This window comes from Bufo gargarizans, chromosome 9 (assembly GCF_014858855.1).
Source record: "Bufo gargarizans isolate SCDJY-AF-19 chromosome 9, ASM1485885v1, whole genome shotgun sequence".
NCBI lineage: Eukaryota > Metazoa > Chordata > Amphibia > Anura > Bufonidae > Bufo > Bufo gargarizans.
In genome coordinates, this window is record NC_058088.1 from 21203893 (window position 1) to 21227006 (window position 23114).

The 23114-nt window shown below is 44.8% G+C and overlaps 1 protein-coding gene across 2 annotated transcripts in view; it reads left to right on the top strand.

The window, feature by feature from the left end:
• Window positions 1–23114, top strand: part of LOC122946171 (H-2 class II histocompatibility antigen, E-S beta chain-like) — a 45281-nt gene that overhangs the window by 13172 nt on the left and 8995 nt on the right. Inside the window, exons 2-5 of one of the 2 annotated variants that reach the window (XM_044305578.1) lie at window positions 12004–12282; window positions 15581–15868; window positions 18705–18818; window positions 18917–18949. In XM_044305578.1, the coding sequence (XP_044161513.1) occupies window positions 12004–12282; window positions 15581–15868; window positions 18705–18818; window positions 18917–18949 (714 nt within the window). The remainder of the gene's footprint in view (window positions 1–12003; window positions 12283–15580; window positions 15869–18704; window positions 18819–18916; window positions 18950–23114) is intronic. The other variant, XM_044305579.1, reaches the window with a different exon arrangement.

Sequence of the window (23114 nt, forward strand, 5' to 3'; positions counted from 1 at the left end):
GGTGGCGGAGAATTCACAAAAGTCATCTGGTATGCCAACATTAAATACAGCAGCGTGGGGACCATTTTGAGGCCAAGGCATGTCATCAGGCCTTTTGTTAGTCAAACGTATCCCTCACTGTCGGTCCCTTCGGGATCCCAGCCTCATTCATCTTAATGAAGGTGAGGTAATCAACACTTTTTTGACCGAGGCGACTTCTTTTGTCAGTGACAATGCCTCCTGCTGCACTGAAGGTCCTTTCTGACAGGACACTTGAAGCGGGGCAGGCCAGAAGTTCTATCGCAAACTGGGATAGTGCAGGCCACAGGTCAAGTCTGCAAACCCAGTAGTCAAGGGGTTCATCGCTCCTCAGAGTGTCGATATCTGCAATTAAGGCGAGGTAGTCTGCTACCTGTTGGTCAAGTCGTTCTCTAAGGCTGGATCCCGAAGGGCTGTGGCGATGTGTAGGACTGAAAAAGCTCTGCATGTCCTCCATCAACAACACATCTGTAAAGCGTCCTGGCCTTGCCGCCGTGGTCGTGGTAGGAGGAGGATTACTTTCACCTCCACCCCAGTTAGATTCCCGTTGTGCTGTGACATCCTCCTTATAAGCTGTGTAAAGCATATTTTTTAGTTTGGTTTTGAACTGCTGCATCCTTTCTGACATCCAGTAATTTGGTAACATTTCCGCCACTTTCTGCTTATACCGGAGGTCTAGTAGCGTGGCCACCCAGTACAGGTCGTTCTCCTTCATCCTTTTTATACAAGGGTCCCTCAACAGACATGACAGCATGAAAGACCCCATTTGCACAAGGTTGGATGCCGAGCTACTCATTTCCCGTTCCTCCTCCTCACTGATGTCATTGACGGTCTGTTCTTCCCCCCAGCCACGTACAACACCACGGGTCCCAGATAGGTGACAACAACGAGCACCCTGGGATGCCTGCTGTGGTTGGTCTTCCTCCTCCTCAAAGCCACATTCCTCCTCTGACTCCTCTTCCTCATACTCCTCTTGCAGCGTTGCCGCAGGTCCGGCAAGCGATGATGACAAGGCTGTTTCTGGTGGTGCTGGTGACCACAACTCTTCCTCTTCATGCTCATCTACAGCCTGATCCAGCACTCTTCGCAGGGCACGCTCCAGGAAGAAAACAAATGGGATGAGGTCGCTGATGGTGCCTTCGGTGCGACTGACTAGGTTTGTCACCTCCTCAAAAGGACGCATGAGCCTACAGGCATTGCGCATGAGCGTCCAGTAACATGGCAAAAAAATTCCCAGCTCCGCAGAGGCTGTCCTAGCACCCCAGTCATACAAATACTCGTTTACGGCTTTTTCTTGTTGGAGCAAGCGGTCGAACATTAGGAGTGTTGAATACCAATATGTCGGGTTGTCGCAAATCAAGCGCCTCACTGGCATGTTCTTTCGGCGCTGAATGTCTGAAAAGTGCGCCATGGCCATGTAGGAACGCCTGAAATGGCCACACACCTTCCTGGCCTGCTTGAGGACGTCCTGTAAGCCTGGGTACTTAGACACAAAGCGTTGTACGATGAGATTCAACACATGTGCCATGCACGGCACATGTGACAACTTGCCCAAATTCAATGCCGCCAACAAATTGCTTCCATTGTCACACACCACTTTGCCGATCTCCAGTTGGTGGGGGTCAGCCACTAATCCACCTGTGCGTTCAGGGCGGACAGGAGTGCTGGTCCGGTGTGGCTCTCTGCTTTCAGGCAAGTCAACCCCAAGACAGCGTGACACTGTCGTATCCGGGATGTGGAATAGCCCCTGGGGAGCTGGGGGGATTCAGTTGATGTGCAGGCAGACGCCGCAGCAGAAGAGGACTCAGCCGAGGAGGTTATGGAAGAGGATGGAGTAGGAGGAGTAGAGGAGGTGGCAGTAGGCCTGCCTGCCTGCAAGTCGTGGCGGTGTCACCAACTCTGCTGCAGAGCCACGCAGTCCATGCTTGGCAGCCGTCAGCAGGTTGACCCAATGCGCAGTGTAGGTGATATACCTGCCCTGACCGTGCTTTGCAGACCAGGTATCAGTGGTCAGATGTACCCTTGCCCCAACACTGTATGCCAGAGATGCCATGACTTCCTTTTCAATCACTGAGTAGAGGTTTGGGATTGCCTTATTTGAAAAAAAAAATTGTCTGGGTACCTTCCAATGTGGTGTCCCAATAGCGACAAATTTTTTGAAGGCCTCAGACTCCACCAGCTGGTATGGTAAAAGCTGGCGGGCTAAGAGTTCCGTCAAGCCAGCTGTCAGACGCCGGGCAAGGGGGTGACTCTGTGACATTGGCTTTTTACGCTCAAACATTTCCTTTACAGACACCTGACTGTGGGCAGATGAGATGGAACTGCTGAAGATGAGAGGCGGAGTGGCGGGTGGTTGAGAGGGGACAAGGAGGACAGCAGTGGTTGACGTGGCTGAAGATGCTACACCAGGAGGAGGATGGTGGCTTTGAGCTTGTGTGCTGCTTCTACTCGTCATCATGTGTTGATCCCATAGGCGTTTGTGATGTGCGATCATGTGCCTTCGCAAAGCAGTTGTACCTAGGTGGGTGTTGGATTTTCCACGACTCAGTTTCTTTTGGCACAGGTTGCAAATGGCATCACTGTTGTCAGAGGCAGACACACAAAAAAAATGCCACACTGCTGAGCTTTGCAATGACGGCATTCTGGTGGTGGCAACAGCATGCGTTGATTGGCGTGCTGTCTGGCTGACCCCGGGTGCCGATACATGCTGTCTGACTGTGCCACTAGCTCCTTGCGACGACCTCCCCCTGCTTCCAACTCGTCTCCTCCTTCTCTCTGTCTCCCCTTCTGAACTTTCCCCCTCTTCTTCTTCTCTTCGAGCAGGCACCCACGTGGCATCCATGGACACATCGTCATCATCAACCGCTTCACTTGTATCTGACAACTCAGCAAAGGAAGCAGCAGCGGGTACAACATCATCATCATCATCACACTGTACGTCCATGTGCATATAATGCTGCCTGACTGAGACATATCCCTGTTATCTACATCCCCTGGCAATAATGGTTGCGCATCACTAATTTCATCCAACTGATGTGTAAATAACTCCTCTGAGGGATCAAGTGAAGCGGCTGTGGTGGCTGTGGTGGTAGTGGTGGTGGTGGCGGCGGGCGAGAGAGTGGTGACCAAAGCTGAGCTGGAGGAGGATGGTGCGTCAAGGTTCTTAGCGGAAGCTGTTGAAGATTGGGTGTCCTGTGTAAGCCAGTCAACTATTTTCTCAGAATTTTCTGGGTTCAGGGTACGTGGCCTCTGAACACTGGGCATTATTCCAGGGCCAGTGGAAATCACAGCACCATGACCACGACGGCCCCTGCGGGGTGGCCTGCCTCTGCCTGACATTTTCTTTTTTTAGATAAGTGGTTTATGCGTGCAAGGTACTGTGCCACCCTATATAAGTTGTGGGCAGTGGGCACAGTACAGTCTGTGTGGGCCTGACACACACGGCCTTGCAATTTGCAAATGTGATTATGTCACAGAAAAATATTAAATATAATTTTTTTTTTATCTGCGAGGTATTTTCTGTCACACCCTGTATGAATGGTGTGCACACAGTGCTGTCTGTGACTGAGCCTGCAGCCTCTCACACACGGGCAGCCAGGCAACTGCAATATATATATATATATATATTTAAAAAAAAGCACACTGATGTACCCGCCCTGAAAAGGGCTTCTTGGGGTGCTGTCAGGACGCTGTCCTTACAGCAGATGAGTCTGTGGACACAGAACATTGCCCTAGCTAACGCTTTCCCTATTGAATCAGCAGCAGCAGCAGCGCTGTCCCTCCTCTCACTGTGAAAGCAGCTTCAGAATGAATCTAAAATGGATGCTGTCCAGGAGGTGGGAGGGTCTGGGAGGGAGGGTCTGCTGCTGATTGGCTGGAATGTGTCTGCTGACTGTGAGGTACAGGGTCAAAGTTCACTCAATGATGATGTATAGGGGCGGACCGAACATCGCATATGTTCGCCCGCAGCGGCGAACGCAAACAAGCTATGTTTGCCGGGAACTATTCGCCGGCGAATAGTTCGGGACATCACTACAAGTGAATGGAGCAAGTATTTGTAAATACACTACAGCGCCGCTCCACAGGAGACGATGCGTAGTGTAAAGACGAGGAAGTAGCCCTCACATGGAGCGCCGCCTCCTCGTCAAACAGCTGATCAGCCTGGTGTCGGACCCCCACTGATCAGATATAGGTGACCAATCCTGACGATATCAATGTACATGGCCAGACAACCCCTTTAATATATTATTTTTACATATTTTTTGTTTGTTTGTAAACCTCTGCTTGGATGTTAATTTTATGTGCAATGTTTTTGTTTGTTGTGAGTTCATGCATGTACGACACAGGAGCTGTGCTCGCTTGATCAGCACAGGGTTCTGGCTGGTTCAGCCAGGCCCCTTCTGTATCCACTGGCAAACTCAGATGCTGGCGAATTAACCCCTTAGACACTTTGACCAATGTTGACTGCAGCACGTAAGGTGTAAACAGAGTGAGGAGGCTACCTTTCTTAACTTATCAGCTGCGATCACGGAGTGCAGATGGTTGCCATGCAATGGAAGTCTATGAGGCCCATACAACTGCCAGTGTGAAACTAACAGTTTCCATGCAGTACTGTAATGACTGTAGGTAGGGACAAATGAGGACAGTGAGTCCCAGCCTGCTTTCCCTACCTACTTGCAGTGTAATCCCTAAACTCAACTGGACGACAGTCCCTACACTAGTATAGTTGCAGGTCAAACAAGACACACAACACGGACAACAGAAAAGCAGAGTCGTACGAAATGGATCAGAACCAGATGGGCTATGCAGTCCAAAATGTGGGACAGTGTCACGGCCATGGCTATGACCGTGACTCTCTAACCGCATGCGGTTGCCTGCAGTTTCGTGTGGGTTAAAACCACAGGTGAGGGCCGCTGGCGTGTGGCCTAACTTGTGGTTGCCGCGGGCAACTGTTTGTCTCATGTGTATGTGCAGCAGCAGTCTGAGCGTGGCTAAGCAGCTTGCTGCAGTTGCATGCGGTTGCACCTAGCAACCTCTATGTTAGGTGTGTGTATTTTGTAAGCACTTGTAGTTTGTCTGGGGAGTGTCACGGCCATGGCCATGACCGTGACTCCTGAACCGCATGCGGTTGTCAGCGGTTTAGTTTTCTTGTCAATCACAGGTGAGGCCTGTGGTATCTGCCTCACTTGTGGTTGCCGCTGGCAACAGTATGTATGTGGCAGCTTGTTATGCTGTGCATGCGGTTGTGTGTGATATCTGTGTAGGTGTGCACTTGTTTATGTATTGTGTGCACTTCCCCTTTAAGTTGGTGTTTTCCCTTCTGTGGTGCTGGAAGGGTTAACTCCCTTCCCAGTGTGTGAGTGATGTCACTGGGTGTGTCCGACTGTGGGGTGTGGCTTCTTGGCCTATATAGCCTGAGTGTCTAGCAAGGCTCAGTAGGTTGCTTCAGCCCTGCTAGCTGGAGCAGCCTCCTGTGTATTTGACCTGCCTGTGAGAGCCACCCCTGTGGTCATAAAAAAAATAATTGTTGTTATGTTTGATGTCTTTATGCGTGTGTGGTTGTATGTTGTTCTGTTGGGACTTTCTTATGTTTGGTGCAGCTCACGGTTCTGGTTTCCTGTCTGCTCAGGGATCCAGTCAGCAAGGCTGTGGCAGGTTGGTGGAACTGGGTGTCCGCCTGCCATTCCCGTGAGGCTGTTCATGTCCCCCTTTTTCCCAACAGCTTGGCCATTGAGACTCCTGCTCCTCCGTGCCAAGGAGGAGTAGGTCGTCTTACCCAGCTCCTAGCTCAGGGACCTGCGGAGGGTAAGACAGGGCTCCGAGGTTCCTGCGCATGGGTCCTCCTACCTTAAAGGTCGGCCCATGCAGGTTAGCAGTTAGGGTCAGGGTAGGGATGCGTGAGGAGGTGACCTGCTCCCTATCCTGTTCTCATGGCCGAGTAGCCACAACACCACCTGGCATCTCACGGCTGAGGGTTTCCCCCATCCTCAGCCGTGACAGACAGAGAGTGGTCAGAAGACAATCCAGGGTCACGAACACTGGGAACAAATATTAATACATGTTCCAGGAACAAGGGAACCATCTAGAGCCAACAAAGACTATCACTGGCACTGGTATAAGGCCAGGAAGGGATTTAAATCTGAAAAGTCCATGACTCAGCACTCCATTTTTTAGAAACACTAGCATACAGGACTAGATCAGCTGAGCAATCATCCCACTGCTAATCTCCCCCAGCACAAGTCCGCTGTGGGGAGAAGCAGAGCATTGCATCCTGTTTCCAAGGATGCGGTCGCCTTACCAGGGGGTATGGTTCTGCAGCACGTCTCTACCGGTGCAGCTGTGCCGAGGCAGAGGATTGTGCCACTGGAGCCCAGACAGGTAAGTGTAAGGTTAAAGTTTCAAGTTGAAAAAGTGCCCTTTCCTCCTCAAGCAATTTACTAAAAAAATAGACATGTTAGGTATCGCTGCATCCAACTTTACAAAATATCACAAAAATCATAATGTCAAGCATTAAAAAAATACCCCAAATTGGTACCAGTGAAAGCATCAACTCATCCCACAAAAAAAGAAGCCCTTATACAAGACCATCTCCAGAAAAGGGTGACACAAAAACATTATTTATTTTCAAAAAGCTTTAAATTAAAACGTAAAAAAAAAACTATATACAATTGGTATGTCTGTAATCGTATTAACCAGCAGAATAAATTTGGTGTTAGTGTTCTCACACCCTCTCATACGGGTCACTGGAAGTTTAACATGGTACCTCATGGCAAAGAACTCTATGAGGATCTGAACAAAAAATAATTGTTGCTCTACATAAAGATGGCCGAGGCCAGTGATGGCTAACCTCCGGCACTCCAGCTGTGGTGAAACTACGACTCCCAGCATGCTCCATTCATTTCAATGGAGTTCTGAGAACAGCCAAGCAAGTGTGCATCTTGGGAGATGTAGTGTTACCACAGCTGGAGTGTCGGAGGTTAGCCATCACAGGCCTAGGCTATAAGCAGATTGCCAACACCCTGAGACTGAGCTGCAGCACGGCGGCCAAGACCATACAGTGGTTTAACAAGACAAGCTCCACTCAGAACAGGCCTCACCCTGGTCGACCACAGAAGTTGAGTGCACGTGCGCAACATCATATCCAGAGTTTGTCTTTTCAAAATAGACGTATGAGTGCTGCCAGCATTGCTGCAGAGGTTACAGGGGTGGGGGGTCAGCATGTCAGTGCTCAGACCATACGTCGCACACTGCATCAAATTGGTCTGCATGGCTGTCGTCCCAGAAGGAAGATGATGCACAAGAAAGCACGCAGTTTGCTCATGATAAGCAGACTAAGGACATGGATTACTGGAACCATATCCTGTGGTCTGATGAGACCAGATAAACTTATTTGCTTCAGATGGTGTCAAGCGTGTATGGCGGCAGCCAGGTGAGGCGTACGAAGACAAGTGTGTCTTGCCTACAGCCCAGCATGGTGGTGGGAGTGTCATGGTTTGGGGCTGCATGAGTGCTGCCGACTGTGGGGAGCTACCGTTCATTGAGGGAACCATGAATGCCAACATGTACTGTGACATACTGAAGCAGAGCGTGATCCCCTCCCTTCAGAAACTGGGCCGCAGGGGAGTATTCCAACATGATAACGACCCCAAACACACCTTCAAGACGACCACTGCCTTGTAAAGAAACTGAGGGTAAAAGTGCTGGATCGGCCAAGCATGTCTCCAGACCTAAACCCTATTGAGCATCTGTAGGGCATCCTCAAACGGAAGAGGATTCCAGTGGCAACCTGTGAAGCTCTAGTGAACTCCATGTCCAAGAGAGTTAAGACAGTGCTGGAAAAAAATGGTGGCCACATAAAATATTGACACTTTGGGCGCAATTTGGACATTGTCACTTAGGTGTGTACTCACTTAGTGGCCAGTGGTTTAGACATTAATGGTTGTGTTGAGTTATTTTGAGGGCACAACAAACTTACACTGTTATACAAGCTGTAGACTGACTGCTATACATTGTATTAAGTGTCAGATCTTCAGTGCTGTCCCATGAAAAGATAGAAGAAAATATTTACAAAAATGTGAGGGGTGGACTGACGTGTGAGATACTGTAGCTGCTGCTCCGGCCCTGCATGTTTCCTCTCATTCCTCCATCTTCCAGTTCCCAGCTACTTCCAAATAGACAATCAGGTGTTTTTTTCACCCTTCAGGTGTGTCTTTTGGGTCAATAATGTTAGATTTCTCTATAGGGGACAAAAGCACCTGAAAATTGCTCTGGCTAGGTCATCAGTATCTGATTGGTGAGGGTCCGACACCAGGGACCCCGCCGATCAGCTGTTTGAGAAGGCATCGGCAGTCGCAGCTCACCAAGCACAGCGCCGTACATTGTATAGTGGCTGTGCTTGGTAATGCACCTCAGCCCCATTCACTTCAATAGAACTGAGCTGCGCCTAGGTCACGTGACCAATGAATGTGACATCATATGGCCTAGGAAAAGCTGAGAGAAGGACGCAGAGTTATTGCGAGTGTCGGGGCCTTCAGAAACAGCTGATCGTGGGGGTCCTGGGTGTCATACCCCCACAGATAAGATACTGATGACCTATCCAGTCTGTCACATGGCCTGCAAGACAAGGAGCCAAACTTATGCAGTGGCCTGTGCCTCTATCTAACTGTGGCACTTCCTCCAGCAGCACAGAGGGACTTGAGACCTGCATCCAAAATGCTTCTCTTAATAAATGCCCCCTTATAATTTTTATCTCTTTACTCGCTTGCATTACCCCGCAGTAAACCTGCAAACCATCTGTGCACTGAAGCACCTAGGAGTCTTCTCCATCAGACGCCAAGCTTAGGAGCGCTAGTTAGACATTACCATACAGTGCATGGACTGTCTGCAGGTTTATGATGGGGATTGGGTGCTGAGAGAAACATTACGTATTTGGAATCAGCATTTTTTCACCTATCCAGTCATCAAAGTGTCTTCATGAGGTTTTCCATGTTCACACAATCAAGAAGGCAAGACGTTGTAATCCTATAATTAGTGGTGATCGGCCATATACTGAGTACTAAGCAGCTGCCATGCGACTCTACCTTTTTGAGCTCACTGACACTTTGGAGAGGCTGGCAGTGAGACATTGACCAGATGGGTATGAACAGCAACCAGAATCCCGCTATAGCATCTCATCATTTCCTATAGAATACCGACAAACATTTGATTGTGGGGATGGAGGCCAAAAAAGAACTAGAATAAAATAAGCCTGTGCAAAGTTGGTCTCTGTTTAGTGACACAAAAAACTTCTGCTCATATGCATGACATTACCATGGTTTACATGTATCACAACTACTAAAGAATACGGAACAACCTGTTCTAGGTGCTGGAATGGGCTGGTGCTCACTACAGGGAGTGCAGAATTATTAGGCAAGTTGTATTTTTGAGGATTAATTTTATTATTGAACAACAACCATGTTCTCAATGAACCCAAAAAACTCATTAATATCAAAGCTGAATATTTTTGGAAGTAGTTTTTAGTTTGTTTTTAGTTTTAGCTATTTTAGGGGGGTATCTGTGTGTGCAGGTGACTATTACTGTACATAATTATTAGGCAACTTAACATAAAACAAATATATATACCCATTTTAATTATTTATTTTTACCAGTGAAACCAATATAACATCTCAACATTCACAAATATACATTTCTGACATTCAAAAACAAAACAAAAACAAATCAGTGACCAATATAGCCACCTTTCTTTGCAAGGACACTCAAAAGCCTGCCATCCATGGATTCTGTCAGTGTTTTGATCTGTTCACCATCAACATTGCGTGCAGCAGCAACCACAGCCTCCCAGACACTGTTCAGAGAGGTGGACTGTTTTCCCTCCTTGTAAATCTCACATTTGATGATGGACCACAGGTTCTCAATGGGGTTCAGATCAGGTGAACAAGGTGGCCATGTCATTAGATTTTCTTCTTTTATACCCTTTCTTGCCAGCCATGTTGTGGAGTACTTGGACGCGTGTGATGGAGCATTGTCCTGCATGAAAATCATGTTTTTCTTACCTTGCAGACTTCTTCCTGTACCACTGCTTGAAGAAGGTGTCTTCCAGAAACTGGCAGTAGGACTGGGAGTTGAGCTTGACTCCATCCTCAACCCAAAAAGGCCCCACAAGCTCATCTTTGATGATACCAGCCCAAACCAGTACTCCACCTCCACCTTGCTGGCGTCTGAGTCGGACTGGAGCTCTCTGCCCTTTACCAATCCAGCCATCTGGCCCATCAAGACTCCCTCTCATTTCATCAGTCCATAAAACCTTAGAAAAATCAGTCTTGAGATATTTCTTGGCCCAGTCTTGACGTTTCAGCTTGTGTGTCTTGTTCAGTGGTGGTCGTCTTTCAGCCTTTCTTACCTTGGCCATGTCTCTGAGTATTGCACACCTTGTGCTTTTGGGCACTCCAGTGATGTTGCAGCTCTGAAATATGGCCAAACTGGTGGCAAGTGGCATCTTGGCAGCTGCACGCTTGACTTTTCTCAGTTCATGGGCAGTTATTTTGCGCCTTGGTTTTTCCACACGCTTCTTGCGACCCTGTTGACTATTTTGAATGAAACGCTTGATTGTTCGATGATCACGCTTCAGAAGCTTTGCAATTTTAAGAGTGCTGCATCCCTCTGCAAGATATCTCACTATTTTTGACTTTTCTGAGCCTGGCAAGTCCTTCTTTTGACCCATTTTGCCAAAGGAAAGGAAGTTGCCTAATAATTATGCACACCTGATATAGGGTGTTGATGTCATTAGACCACACCCCTTCTCATTACAGAGATGCACATCACCTAATATGCTTAATTGGTAGTAGGCTTTCGAGCCTATACAGCTTGGAGTAAGACAACATGCATAAAGAGGATGATGTGGTCAAAATACTCATTTGCCTAATAATTCTGCACGTAGTGTATTTAGGTCTCTGACATTGAGAACAGACGCCTGGTGCTGTCCGTGTCTGTACGGCTGCCTTCACACGTTGCAGAATTGTTCTCAACAAAATCCACTGGTGCAGATTTTTCAAAGTTGCATTTTTTTTTATTTATTTTTTGTGGATTTTTCTGTGGATATTGTGTGTGAATAATGTTGATTTCTCTGCTGATTACATCTCCAGTGAAATTAATACAGACATTCAGCTACAGGAAATCTGGGGGGAAGGTCTTTACGGTGTGGATTTTGTTAAAGGAACATTCTGCAAGGTGTGAAGGCGCCCTAACTCAGCGCAGCGTCTCTGGAAAATATGGGCGCCGCCTGTGCGCATTCCACACTTTTCTTACTCCCAGCAATAGAAATGACTTTTCTTGCACACGATACAGAGCAGAATAGGCCGTGTTTTATCATTTAACAGTCACACAGAGCCGCAAAAAATACAGATGTGTGCATGGCGGCAAAGAAATAAACAGGTCAGAGTGCTGTCTGCAAACAGATACAGAGACAGCACTCAGATAAACGTGAGGTTGTGTGTAGGGAACTAGATTCAGGAAGGGCAGCACAGATGAGAGGAGGGTGTATCTCAGTCCTTTTTATGTGTGTCACAGGCCCTGGGAACTGCATACATTTCACAGAGACATTGTTAGCACTTTCACCACCAAACTGCAGGTAAATCATTTCACTTTTTGATATTTGAATCTCAGTTTTCAATATAAATATTAACTAAACAGATAACACTTGCTGCTGATCAGTCCAAGAAGAATTCATGCTTTTCAGATGTAAAATGCTTGTCATTGTGATTATTAAAACGGCCACTAGAGGGAGCGCTGCTCGCCGGCTTCTGAGCCGCCGTCACTGCTGACTGTCCGGTGTCCGCCCGCTCTCTGCTCCTGGCTGTTCTGCAGCACTGCCGACCTCAGGTGTCTGGGATCGTTGATTCCCTGTGTGACCCCGGTCATCCTGCTGAGCCTGCACAGAGCACGAGGCGGTCTTAACACACATGACCTCTCATCTCCTCTCATCCACAGACGTCAGAGATTTCATAGTAGCAGTAACCAGTGAATGTCACTATGTGAACGGGACGCAGCAGGTGCGGTATCTGCACAGATTTTTCTACAATCAGGAGGAGTTTGTTTACTTTGACAGCAAAGAAGGACGTTTCATAGCGAAGACTGAGTTCGGGAAACCGAGTGCAGAACTATGGAACAAGGATAAGGATTTCATAGAAGACGAGAAGAGCTATGTGGAGACATTCTGTAAATACAACTATGGCATAGCTACAGCTGTAGGAGTAACAGACCGGAGAGGTGAGACCCTGTATATACTGTATTATACAGCACATATTACATGTAGTATATACAGGAGGAGACATAATAATAATATACACAGTATCACTGGTGACCGGAGAGGTGAGACCCTGTATATACTGTATTATACAGCACATATTACATGTAGTATATACAGGAGGAGACATAATAATAATATACACAGTATCACTGGTGACCGGAGAGGTGAGACCCTGTATATACTGTATTATACAGCACATATTACATGTAGTATATACAGGAGGAGACATAATAATAATATACACAGTATCACTGGTGACCGGAGAGGTGAGACCCTGTATATACTGTATTATACAGCACATATTACATGTAGTATATACAGGAGGAGACATAATAATAATATACACAGTATCACTGGTGACCGGAGAGGTGAGACCCTGTATATACTGTATTATACAGCACATATTACATGTAGTATATACAGGAGGAGACATAATAATAATATACACAGTATCACTGGTGACCGGAGAGGTGAGACCCTGTATATACTGTATTATACAGCACATATTACATGTAGTATATACAGGAGGAGACATAATAATAATATACACAGTATCACTGGTGACCGGGGAGGTGAGACCCTGTATATACTGTATTATACAGCACATATTACATGTAGTATATACAGGAGGAGACATAATAATAATATACACAGTATCACTGGTGACCGGAGAGGTGAGACCCCTGTATATACTGTATTATACAGCACATATTACATGTAGTATATACAGGGGGAGACATAATAATAATATACACAGTATCACTGGTGACCGGAGAGGTGAGACCCTGTATATACTGTATTATACAGCACATATTACATGTGGTATATACAGGAGGAGACATAATAATAATATACACAGTATCACTGGTGTCCGGAGAGGTGAGACCCTGTATATACTGTATTATACAGCACATATTACATGTGGTATATACAGGAGGAGACATAATAATAATATACACAGTATCACTGCCGACCGGGGAGGTGAGACCCTGTATATACTGTATTATACAGCACATATTACATGTAGTATATACAGGAGGAGACATAATAATAATATACACAGTATCACTGGTGACCAGAGAGGTGAGACCCTGTATATACTGTATTATACAGCACACATTACATGTAGAATATACAGGAGGAGACATAATAATAATATACACAGTATCACTGCCGACCGGGGAGGTGAGACCCCTGTATATACTGTATTATACAGCACATATTACATGTAGTATATACAGGAGGAGACATAATAATAATATACACAGTATCACTGGTGACCGGAGAGGTGAGACCCTGTATATACTGTATTATACAGCACATATTACATGTAGTATATACAGGAGGAGACATAATAATAATATACACAGTATCACTGGTGACCGGAGAGGTGAGACCCTGTATATACTGTATTATACAGCACATATTACATGTAGTATATACAGGAGGAGACATAATAATAATATACACTGTATCACTGCTGACCGGAGAGGTGAGACCCTGTATATACTGTATTATACAGCACATATTACATGTAGTATATACAGGAGGAGACATAATAATAATATACACTGTATCACTGCTGACCGGAGAGGTGAGACCCTGTATATACTGTATTATACAGCACATATTACATGTAGTATATACAGGAGGAGACATAATAATAATATACACAGTATCACTGCCGACCTGAGAGGTGAGACCCTGTATATACTGTATTATACAGCACATATTACATGTAGTATATACAGGAGGAGACATAATAATAATATACACAGTATCACTGCCGACCTGAGAGGTGAGACCCTGTATATACTGTATTATACAGCACATATTACATATAGTATATACAGGAGGAGACATAATAATAATATACACAGTGTCACTGGTGACCGGAGAGGTAAGACCCTGTATATACTGTATTATACAGCACATATTACATGTAGTATATACAGGAGGAGACATAATAATAATATACACAGTATCACTGGTGACCGGAGAGGTGAGATCCGGTATATACTGTATTATACAGCACATATTACATGTAGTATATACAGGAGGGATCAGCAACCTCCGACACTCCAGCTGTTCAGATACTACAACTCCCAGAATGCTTTATTCACGTCTATGGGAGTTAGAACAGTAGAGTATGTTTGCATGTTGGGAGTTGTAGTTTCACAGCAGCTGGAGTTCTGAAGGTTGCTGATCCCTCCGTACCTTTATGTGGACTCATATTTCGACATGGCGCTCCATGTTTCTGAATGTATAGACAGGCATATCGAGGGGAATAACAGCAATTTCACGTTGCAGACTTTCCTTCAAATCTTCCACAGAGCGCAAGGCTTGTTTCCATAGACTTTCTTTGAGCAAACCCCAAAGGAAGAAGTCTGGTGGTGTCAGATCCGGCAACCGTGGGGACCAAAGCTCCTTTGAAATTACCCTGTTGCCGAAAAGTCCCAATTTCTTCCATGCTCCTTGCTGATGTGTGACACGTTGCTCCATCTTGCTGGAAGTAACCTTGTACGCATCCCGGCTTGTTCGCAGCTCCATATACTGAGGAGCACATTGCACATGGTTTCCATCAGATTGCTTCGTCCTAGTGAGAGTCATTACAGAATATTCAGGCCTCTTTCAAATGAATCTCTCTGTATTAAGGACAGATATAACTTCTCTACTTTTCTATTTCACTTTTTTATAGTGGTAGTAGCATTTTATGTGGATGAGTGTTTTGTTTTTGGGGTGCACGTAACTCAGTTGTAGCCGTGTTCGGAGTATTTCTGTAAGAGCCTATTCACACAGCGGAAATTTGGTGTAGAAACTGTGTTAAAATTCCGCCGGCAATCTGGTGGTGTCTGCTTTCCATTGTTTTCAATTGGAGGCAGATCTGCAGTTTGGGGGCCGGTGATTTAAAGTCACGACATCTATCAACAGCCTCTAAAGTGAACCAGTGCGTCAGTTTCTGCCGCGGCATACACGTCATAATCCACCTTGGGAATGGACCTAAGAGTGAGTGTGAAAAGTGGAAACTCATCCAAGTCATGTTCTCTGTGATTGATGTAGGTGATGACCTATTCTACAGTCAAGTCATAGTATATAATTATGTGTAGATCTTGGTGGTCCCTTCGGTGGTGAGGACTAGATTTACTGCTCTTGTTTTTTTTCTTTTCTTTCTCTGCTTGAAGGATATGAATATTAAATGTACTATTCCTTGATTTAATGAGATTATTCATTCACTTTTTTTAATACATTCATTAACAGTTGAACCATCGATCAAAATATCCTTGATGAATCAGTATGAAGAGTCACATACAAAGCAGCACATGCTGATATGTAATGTGTTTGGCTTCTACCCATCTGACATTGAGGTGAAATGGTACCGGAACGGCCAGGAGGAGACCGAGCTGGTTCAGTCTACAGAGCCCTATCATAATGGTGATTGGTCTTACCAGATTCTGGTGATGCTGGAGACAGAGATTCAGAAAGGCGACACTTTTACCTGCGAGGTTCATCACAGCAGCCTGAAGGCCCCGCACCGAGTAGACTGGCGTAAGATGGTTCTCTTTTTTTTGTAATTTAGCTGCCATTGCGTCTATGGGTTTAACCTCAGTATAAAGGTGTCTTCCAAACCAGACAATCCCTTCACACAGATAACACGTTCATCTTCTTCACCGGATGATGGGTATAGTCAGGATTTACTATACGGCTGGGTTTACGCATCCCAGTTATTAAACCATTGGATCATTACCAATATCTGATGGAAATGTCCTTTAATACAATTATCTTTTTTCATCATGCCATTACGTTCAAATGCAATCACGGCGGCATATGTACAGCAAATGTTGGGCAAGTAGAATTTACTTGTTTTACTAAATGACAAAATGCCTAGTAATGCCGTCTCCTGTGCAATATTTCTCTCCATGTTCATCACTTTAGACGCCTTCTCTTTTCCAGAAGCAGTAGCACAGCAATCACTCAGTGTTCTGCACCTCGGAGCTTCCATTAGCAGGAGCAGGGCTTCACAACAGTGTCTACACTTTCTACTAGGAGCCTCCACTTCCTTGAAGGATCTAGGAAGATCCACCACCCACCCTCCCTGATGGTTCTTTCAATCCACCCCACCCATCATTTTCTAGTTATGCCCCGGCAAGCAACTATTTAGGTTGGAAGTGTAGACTCTGAAGAACACTGGAATACTCATTGATTCCCTAAAGGGTGTTGATACATGTCATCTTCACTCGCTATGTGTCCCATGTAAAGCAGGCAGTGAGGTGAACTGATAGCCACTCTAAAAGTCACATTATATCAACAGGCATATCATGTAAAATGGTTCTATACGTACTATACGCACCCAAGATTAGTTGTTTTTGCTGCCCATCTGCGTCTTTCCCTTTCTATATGTGTTAGCGATATTCCATTGCAGAGGTTTCGCACATGTACAGTGGAAATCTCCAGACGCCAATCTCTGGATACTGTAATCCACTATATTAATGCCTTGAATGGAGGCCAGTAGATTCTTAGTAATATTAGTATATCGCTCTAGTATAAAGCTCAGGGGCGCCATAGTTCCTTCCTCAGTAATATACTTTTTGTTAAGGTGTAGAGAACCCTCTGATGCTTTCGCTTCTGGCCAGCTCAGTACAGCCACATACAGTGGGATGCGAAAGTTTGGGCAACCTTGTTAATCGTCATGATTTTCCTGTATAAATCGTTGGTTGTTACGATAAAAAATGTCAGTTAAATATATCATATAGGAGACACACACAGTGATATTTGAGAAGTGAAATGAAGTTTATTGGATTTACAGAAAGTGTGCTATAATTGTTTAAACACAATTAGGCAGGTGCATAAATTTGGGCACCACAAAAAAGAAATGAAATCAATATTTAGTAGATCCTCCTTTTGCAGAAATTACAGCCTCTAAACGCTTCCTGTAGGTTCCAATGAGAGTCTGGATTCTGGTTGAAGGTATTTTGGACCATTCCTCTTTACAAAACATCTTTAGTTCATTCAGGTTTGATGGCTTCCGAGCATGGACAGCTCTCTTTAAGTCACACCACAGATTTTCAATTATATTCAGGTCTGGGGATTGAGATGGCCCTTCCAGAACGTTGTACTTGTTCCTCTGCATAAACGCCTTAGTGGATTTTTAGCAGTGTTTAGGGTCGTTGTCTTGTTGAAAGATCCAGCCCCGGCGCAGCTTCAGCTTTGTCACTGATTCCTGGACATTGGTCTCCAGAATCTGCTGATACTGAGTGGAATCCATATGTCCCTCAACTTTAACAAGATTCCCAGTCCCTGCACTGGCCACACAGCCCACAGCATGATGGAACCACCACCATATCTTACTGTAGGTAGCAGGTGTTTTTCTTGGAATGCTGTGTTCTTTTTCCTCCATGCATAACGCCCCTTGTTATGGCCAAATAACTCAATTTTAGTTTCATCAGTCCACAGCACCTTATTCCAAAATGAAGCTGGCTTGTCCAAATGTGCTTTAGCCGACCTCAAGCGGCACTTTTTGTGCTGTGGGCGGAGAAAAGGCTTCCTCTGCATCACTCTCACATACAGCATCTCCTTGTGTAAAGTGCGCCGAATGGTTGAACGATGCACAGTGACTCCATCTGCAGCAAGATGATGTTGTAGGTCTTTGGTGCTGGTCTGTGGGTTGACTCTGACTGTTCTCACCATTCGTCGCTTCTGTCTATCTGAGATTTTTCTTGGTCGGCCACTTTGAGCCTTAACTTGACCTGAGCCTGTGGTCTTCCATTTCCTCAACATGTTCCTAACTGTGGAAACAGATGGCGGAAATCTCTGAGACAGCTTTCTGCATCCTTCCCCTAAACCATGATGGTGAACAATCCTTGTCTTCAGGTCATTTGAGAGTTGTTTTGAGACTCTTCAGAGAAAATTAAAAGAGGAGGGAAACTTACAATTGACCCCCTTAAATACTCTTTCTCATAATTGGATTCACCTGTGTATGTAGGTCAGGGGTGACTGAGCTTACCAAGCCAATCTGAGTTCCAATAATTAGTTCTAAAGGTTTTGGAATCAATAAAATGAGAACAACAACAGTGACCAAATGTATGCACCTGCCTAATTGTGTTTAAACAATTATAGCACTTTCTGTGAATCCAATAAACTTCATTTCACTTCTGAAATATCACTGTGTGTGTCTCCTATATGATAGATTTAACTGACATTTTATATCGTAACAACCAACGATTTATACAGGAAAATCATGACGATTAACAAGGTTGCCCAAACTTTCGCATCCCACTATATCTTTATTTACAACACTGAGCAAGGATATACATTTAGTGAAGTTATGGCATCCATAAGATTTCACACTCCACAGCAATTTTAACTCATTCATTTTATTTTCTAGACCCTCAGTCATCAGATGCAGCTAAAAACAAGATGGCCACCGGTATAGTGGGATTTGTGTTAGGAGTTGTATTTTTCACTGTTGGCCTTGTCATCTACATGAGAGGAAGAAAAGGTAATAGAAACATAGTACAAAGGTTCATTACAATATCCATAATAGGAAGAAATTGTAAAATAATCACTCATTGGTAATGCTTTTTTTTGTATTTTTAGGGCAAACGTCATTCCCAGGACAACAGAATGAACGTAAGTTTTATTTTCTCCATTGAAAACTCTCCCAGTTGTGATCCATTCAAGGTAGAAATACATTTTTATGTCTGTCTTTGCTTTGTGTGTCTGCGCCAATTTCATAAAATGGCAATTAACCCTTAGAGGACCATGCAATTTTACGTTTTTGTGTTTTTGTTTTTTTCACTCCCTGCCTTCCCAGAGCCATAACTTTTTTTTATTTTTCCATTCACATAGCCTTATGAGGGCTTGTTTTTTGTGTGAGATGTTGTACTTTTTTGTTCAAGTAGCACAATTTAATATTGCATATGATGTAGTGGGAAGCTGGACGGCATACCACACTTGTATATCGTTTCCCGCATTTTAATACTGAAAGAAAATAAAAATCTTGAAAAAGAATTTTTTTTCTTTTCATTTCCATATTCTGACCCTTATAACTTGCACTAGTGTCCCTGACCCCAGTAGGTCAGCTGCCAACTACACTGGGACTATCAATCGAAGTAGACGTCTGGTTGCTAACCCACAGCAAAGTCCAGATCCTTGTACATGGGTTAAAGGGTGAAAACTGGGGAAGCACCAGAATAATGTCCTTAGGGTTAGCCTTACGCCAGCGCCAAGTTAGAACAGTGGGTTCACACTCACTGATCCGAAACCGCAAACACAATACGACAGCACTCTCAAAACTTTGAATATATTAAATAATGTTATATTCACTACCTAGATAGATATGTAAATGTATTGAATCAAAAACATTTATGCCCATCTACTGTGGCAAGGTGCCCTCTTTTATATGGGACCCTACTCTATTTGATACCTCTCTGTGTGTCAGCAGGCCTGCAATACATTCAGGGAGAGTCGGCAGCCCAGCTAAATACTGCACTAATTAAAACAGCCTGTGGAAAAGATGGTTTTATTAGGAGCGCATGAGCAAAACTTATTTAGTAAAAAATCTTTCAAGTAACTTTTCAGCTGTATATTAAAGGCTATGTACACCTTTGGGGGAAGTCTTTTATCATTGCATTCAAAAGGGTATTTCTTCAGGGAGTCACAAAAATACCAGACTTCAAAAAAGCTAAGTTTGACCAGCTAAGAGAGGCCATTGGCCTCACTAACTGGGACAGTGTCCTCAAAAATAAATATGCAGCCACAAAATAGGATATTTTTTAAATCTAAACCTAAACTAATTGTGAGAAGTACTGTACATACCTTACGTGAATTAAAGAACGAAAAAAGTGGATAAATTTAAATGTCAAGGGAGCAATACGCGACAAAAAGAAAGCATTTAACCAATTCAGCCCCGCTAGCTGAAACCCCCTTCATGACCAGAGCACTTTTTACACTTCGGCACTACACTACTTTCACCGTTTATCGCTCGATCATGCAACTTACCACCCAAATGAATTTTACCTCCTTTTCTTCTCACTAATAGAGCTTTCATTGGGTGGTATTTTATTGCTGCTGACATTTTTACATTTTTTGTTATTAATCGAAATGTTACGATTTTTTTGCAAAAAAATTTCATTTTTCACTTTCAGCTGTAAAATTTTGCAAAAAAAACGACATCCATATATAAATTTATAGTTCTACATGTCTTTGATAAAAAAAAAATGTTTGGGCAAAAAAAAAATGGTTTGGGTAAAAGTTATAGCGGGGCACACAAATGAATATGGTGTGGGTTTTCCACCAGCTCAGGGGAGTTGCGATGGGTAGTCCATGTGCCCCGACTTACGCAAACCTCTACCTGGGCTGGTGGGAAAAGGAGGTCGTGTTTGGCGATTCCATGGAACAGTACACGTCGTCGATATTAATCTGGATCAGGTATATCGACGACATGTTTCTGCTATGGAAGGGGTCCAAGGACTGGTTTGCGAAATTTGTAGCTGAACTAAACAGTAACCAGTTGGGCCTATTTTTTACGTCCGATATACAGGAGAGGGCAATTACTTTTCTGGATTTGACTGTCACTGTGTCATCGGACAGGAGAATTACGACCAACTTGTTCCGTAAGCAGACAGCTACAAACAGTCTGCTGAGGTGGGACAGTGGCCACCCCCTGGCCCTCAGACGCGGCATTCCTAAAGGCCAGTATCTGAGGGCTAGGAGGAATTGTTCCGAACTTCGGGATTTTAAGGTGGCTGCGAATGACCTGCGCTCACGGTTCACACGCAGGGGTTATCCCGATCATACACTTAGAAAGGCCTACCATCATTCGATGAGTGTGAGCCGTGATCACCTTTTGACACCTAAACAGAGGCCACCGGACTCACATCTCCCTAGAATCATAGCGACATATGATAAAGCAGAAACGCATATACGGGAGATTCTTCAGAAACATTGGCCTATCCTGCAATCGGACCCTGACATTGGTACACTAGTGTCAGATCGTCCCGCCATCACATACCGCCGCAGCTCTAATATTCGTGATCGCCTGGTTCACAGTACCTATCTACACCCCACATCTGATACCTGGCTCAGGAATACGCTTACTGGCACCTTCCCATGTGGGAAATGTGTCATCTGCAGCAACATCATGAGGGGGCCATATTTCGTGAGCCAGGTAACAAAGGAGAGATTTTGCATTAGATCTTTGATCAGATGTACATCAGTGGGAGTAGTGTATCTTATCAACTGCGTGTGCGGTGTACAATATGTGGGCAAAACCAGACGTGAGCTGCGGAGACGTGTTGGCGAACACCTTTTGGATATTAAAAACAAGCGCGACACATCTGTTGCACGTCACGTTTGCGAATTTCATGACGGCTATCCAGACGTGCTTCGCGTCCAGGGTATTGAACATGTCACTCCATCCATCCGTGGAGGTGACATTGATGTGTCACTGCTCCGCAAGGAAACGCAGTGGATTTTTAAGTTAGACACCACATACCCCAAGGGACTTAATGAAGCACTGTCATTTGCATGTTTTATCTAGAATTCACAGGCATCATGGCTTAGTGCCCCTAGATTTCCTTCAGGTTATTTTTCATGTCACCTTATGAATAGGTATGTACCTTGCCAGATATTTTTACTTCAACATGTTGCTCATTCTGCTGCATACTGGGTGTATATATATGGCTGCTCTTTTCCTCCTTTGACCCCTCTGAACACCCTGATCACCTTATTCTAGCGCTGTCACTTGCCTGTATGCGACCGCACTGTAAGAGTTCCCCTGATACAAAGCGAGCATAGCGATGCTCCTCCCCATGCTGGCATTATGCTGTAGAGAGCGACGGCATCGTCAGGGAGCGCATCACAGGATGCGTCTCGATCCCTGATTGGATGCTGGAGCCGGCACCCACTGGCATGGGGGCGGGTCTTAGATTATTTAGTCTCGGCGTGCGGCTGGCCACACATGGCCATCACAGTGCCGAGAGATGCACGTTACAGTGCAGAGCTTAGATTCTGACACATGATTTTAAGTGTAGCTCGCTCCTGATGAGACATGCGGTCACCCTAGCATGTTGAAACGCGTAGAGCGTAGCACTGGTGTCAGCTGTGTTTAGGGCAGAGGGCACACCACTACAGTGATATTATCACGAGTGCCGCTGCTTCAGCACAGTGTGCTGTACTTCGCTCAGCCTATAGGGGAGCAGTTCCTGGGCAAACCTGGCCCAATGGACTGTAAATACTAACATATGCAAGGATTAGTCTGCTAGTTACACCATTAGCAGCTGCAACAACATTGCATTTATATGGTACTCCCAGGCTGGGTGTTGTACTCATTATACCATATATATTGAGGCTGGACATCAATCAGTGTGCTCCAACACTGGATCCCTGCCACATATAAATTGGTGATTTTTTTCAGGCGATCAGAGTTGTGGATGGTATATTACAGACCCCTCTCCACACTACTGATTCCTGTATGCCTGATGTTATCTATACCCACCCTAATTTTCAATAAAATATTTATTATTTTTGTTATAAACGTTCTGTCAGGCTGTGATTTGATAAAAGTTATAGCGTTTACAAACTATGGTACAAAAATGTGAATTTCCGCTTTTTGAAGCAGCTCTGACTTTCTGAGCACCTGTCATGTTTCCTGAGGTTCTACAATGCCCAAACAGTAGAAAAACCCCACAAATGACCCCATTTCGGAAAGTAGACACCCTAAGGTAATTGCTGATGGGCATAGTGAGTTCATAGAACTTTTTATTTTTTGTCACAAGTTAGCGGAAAATGATGA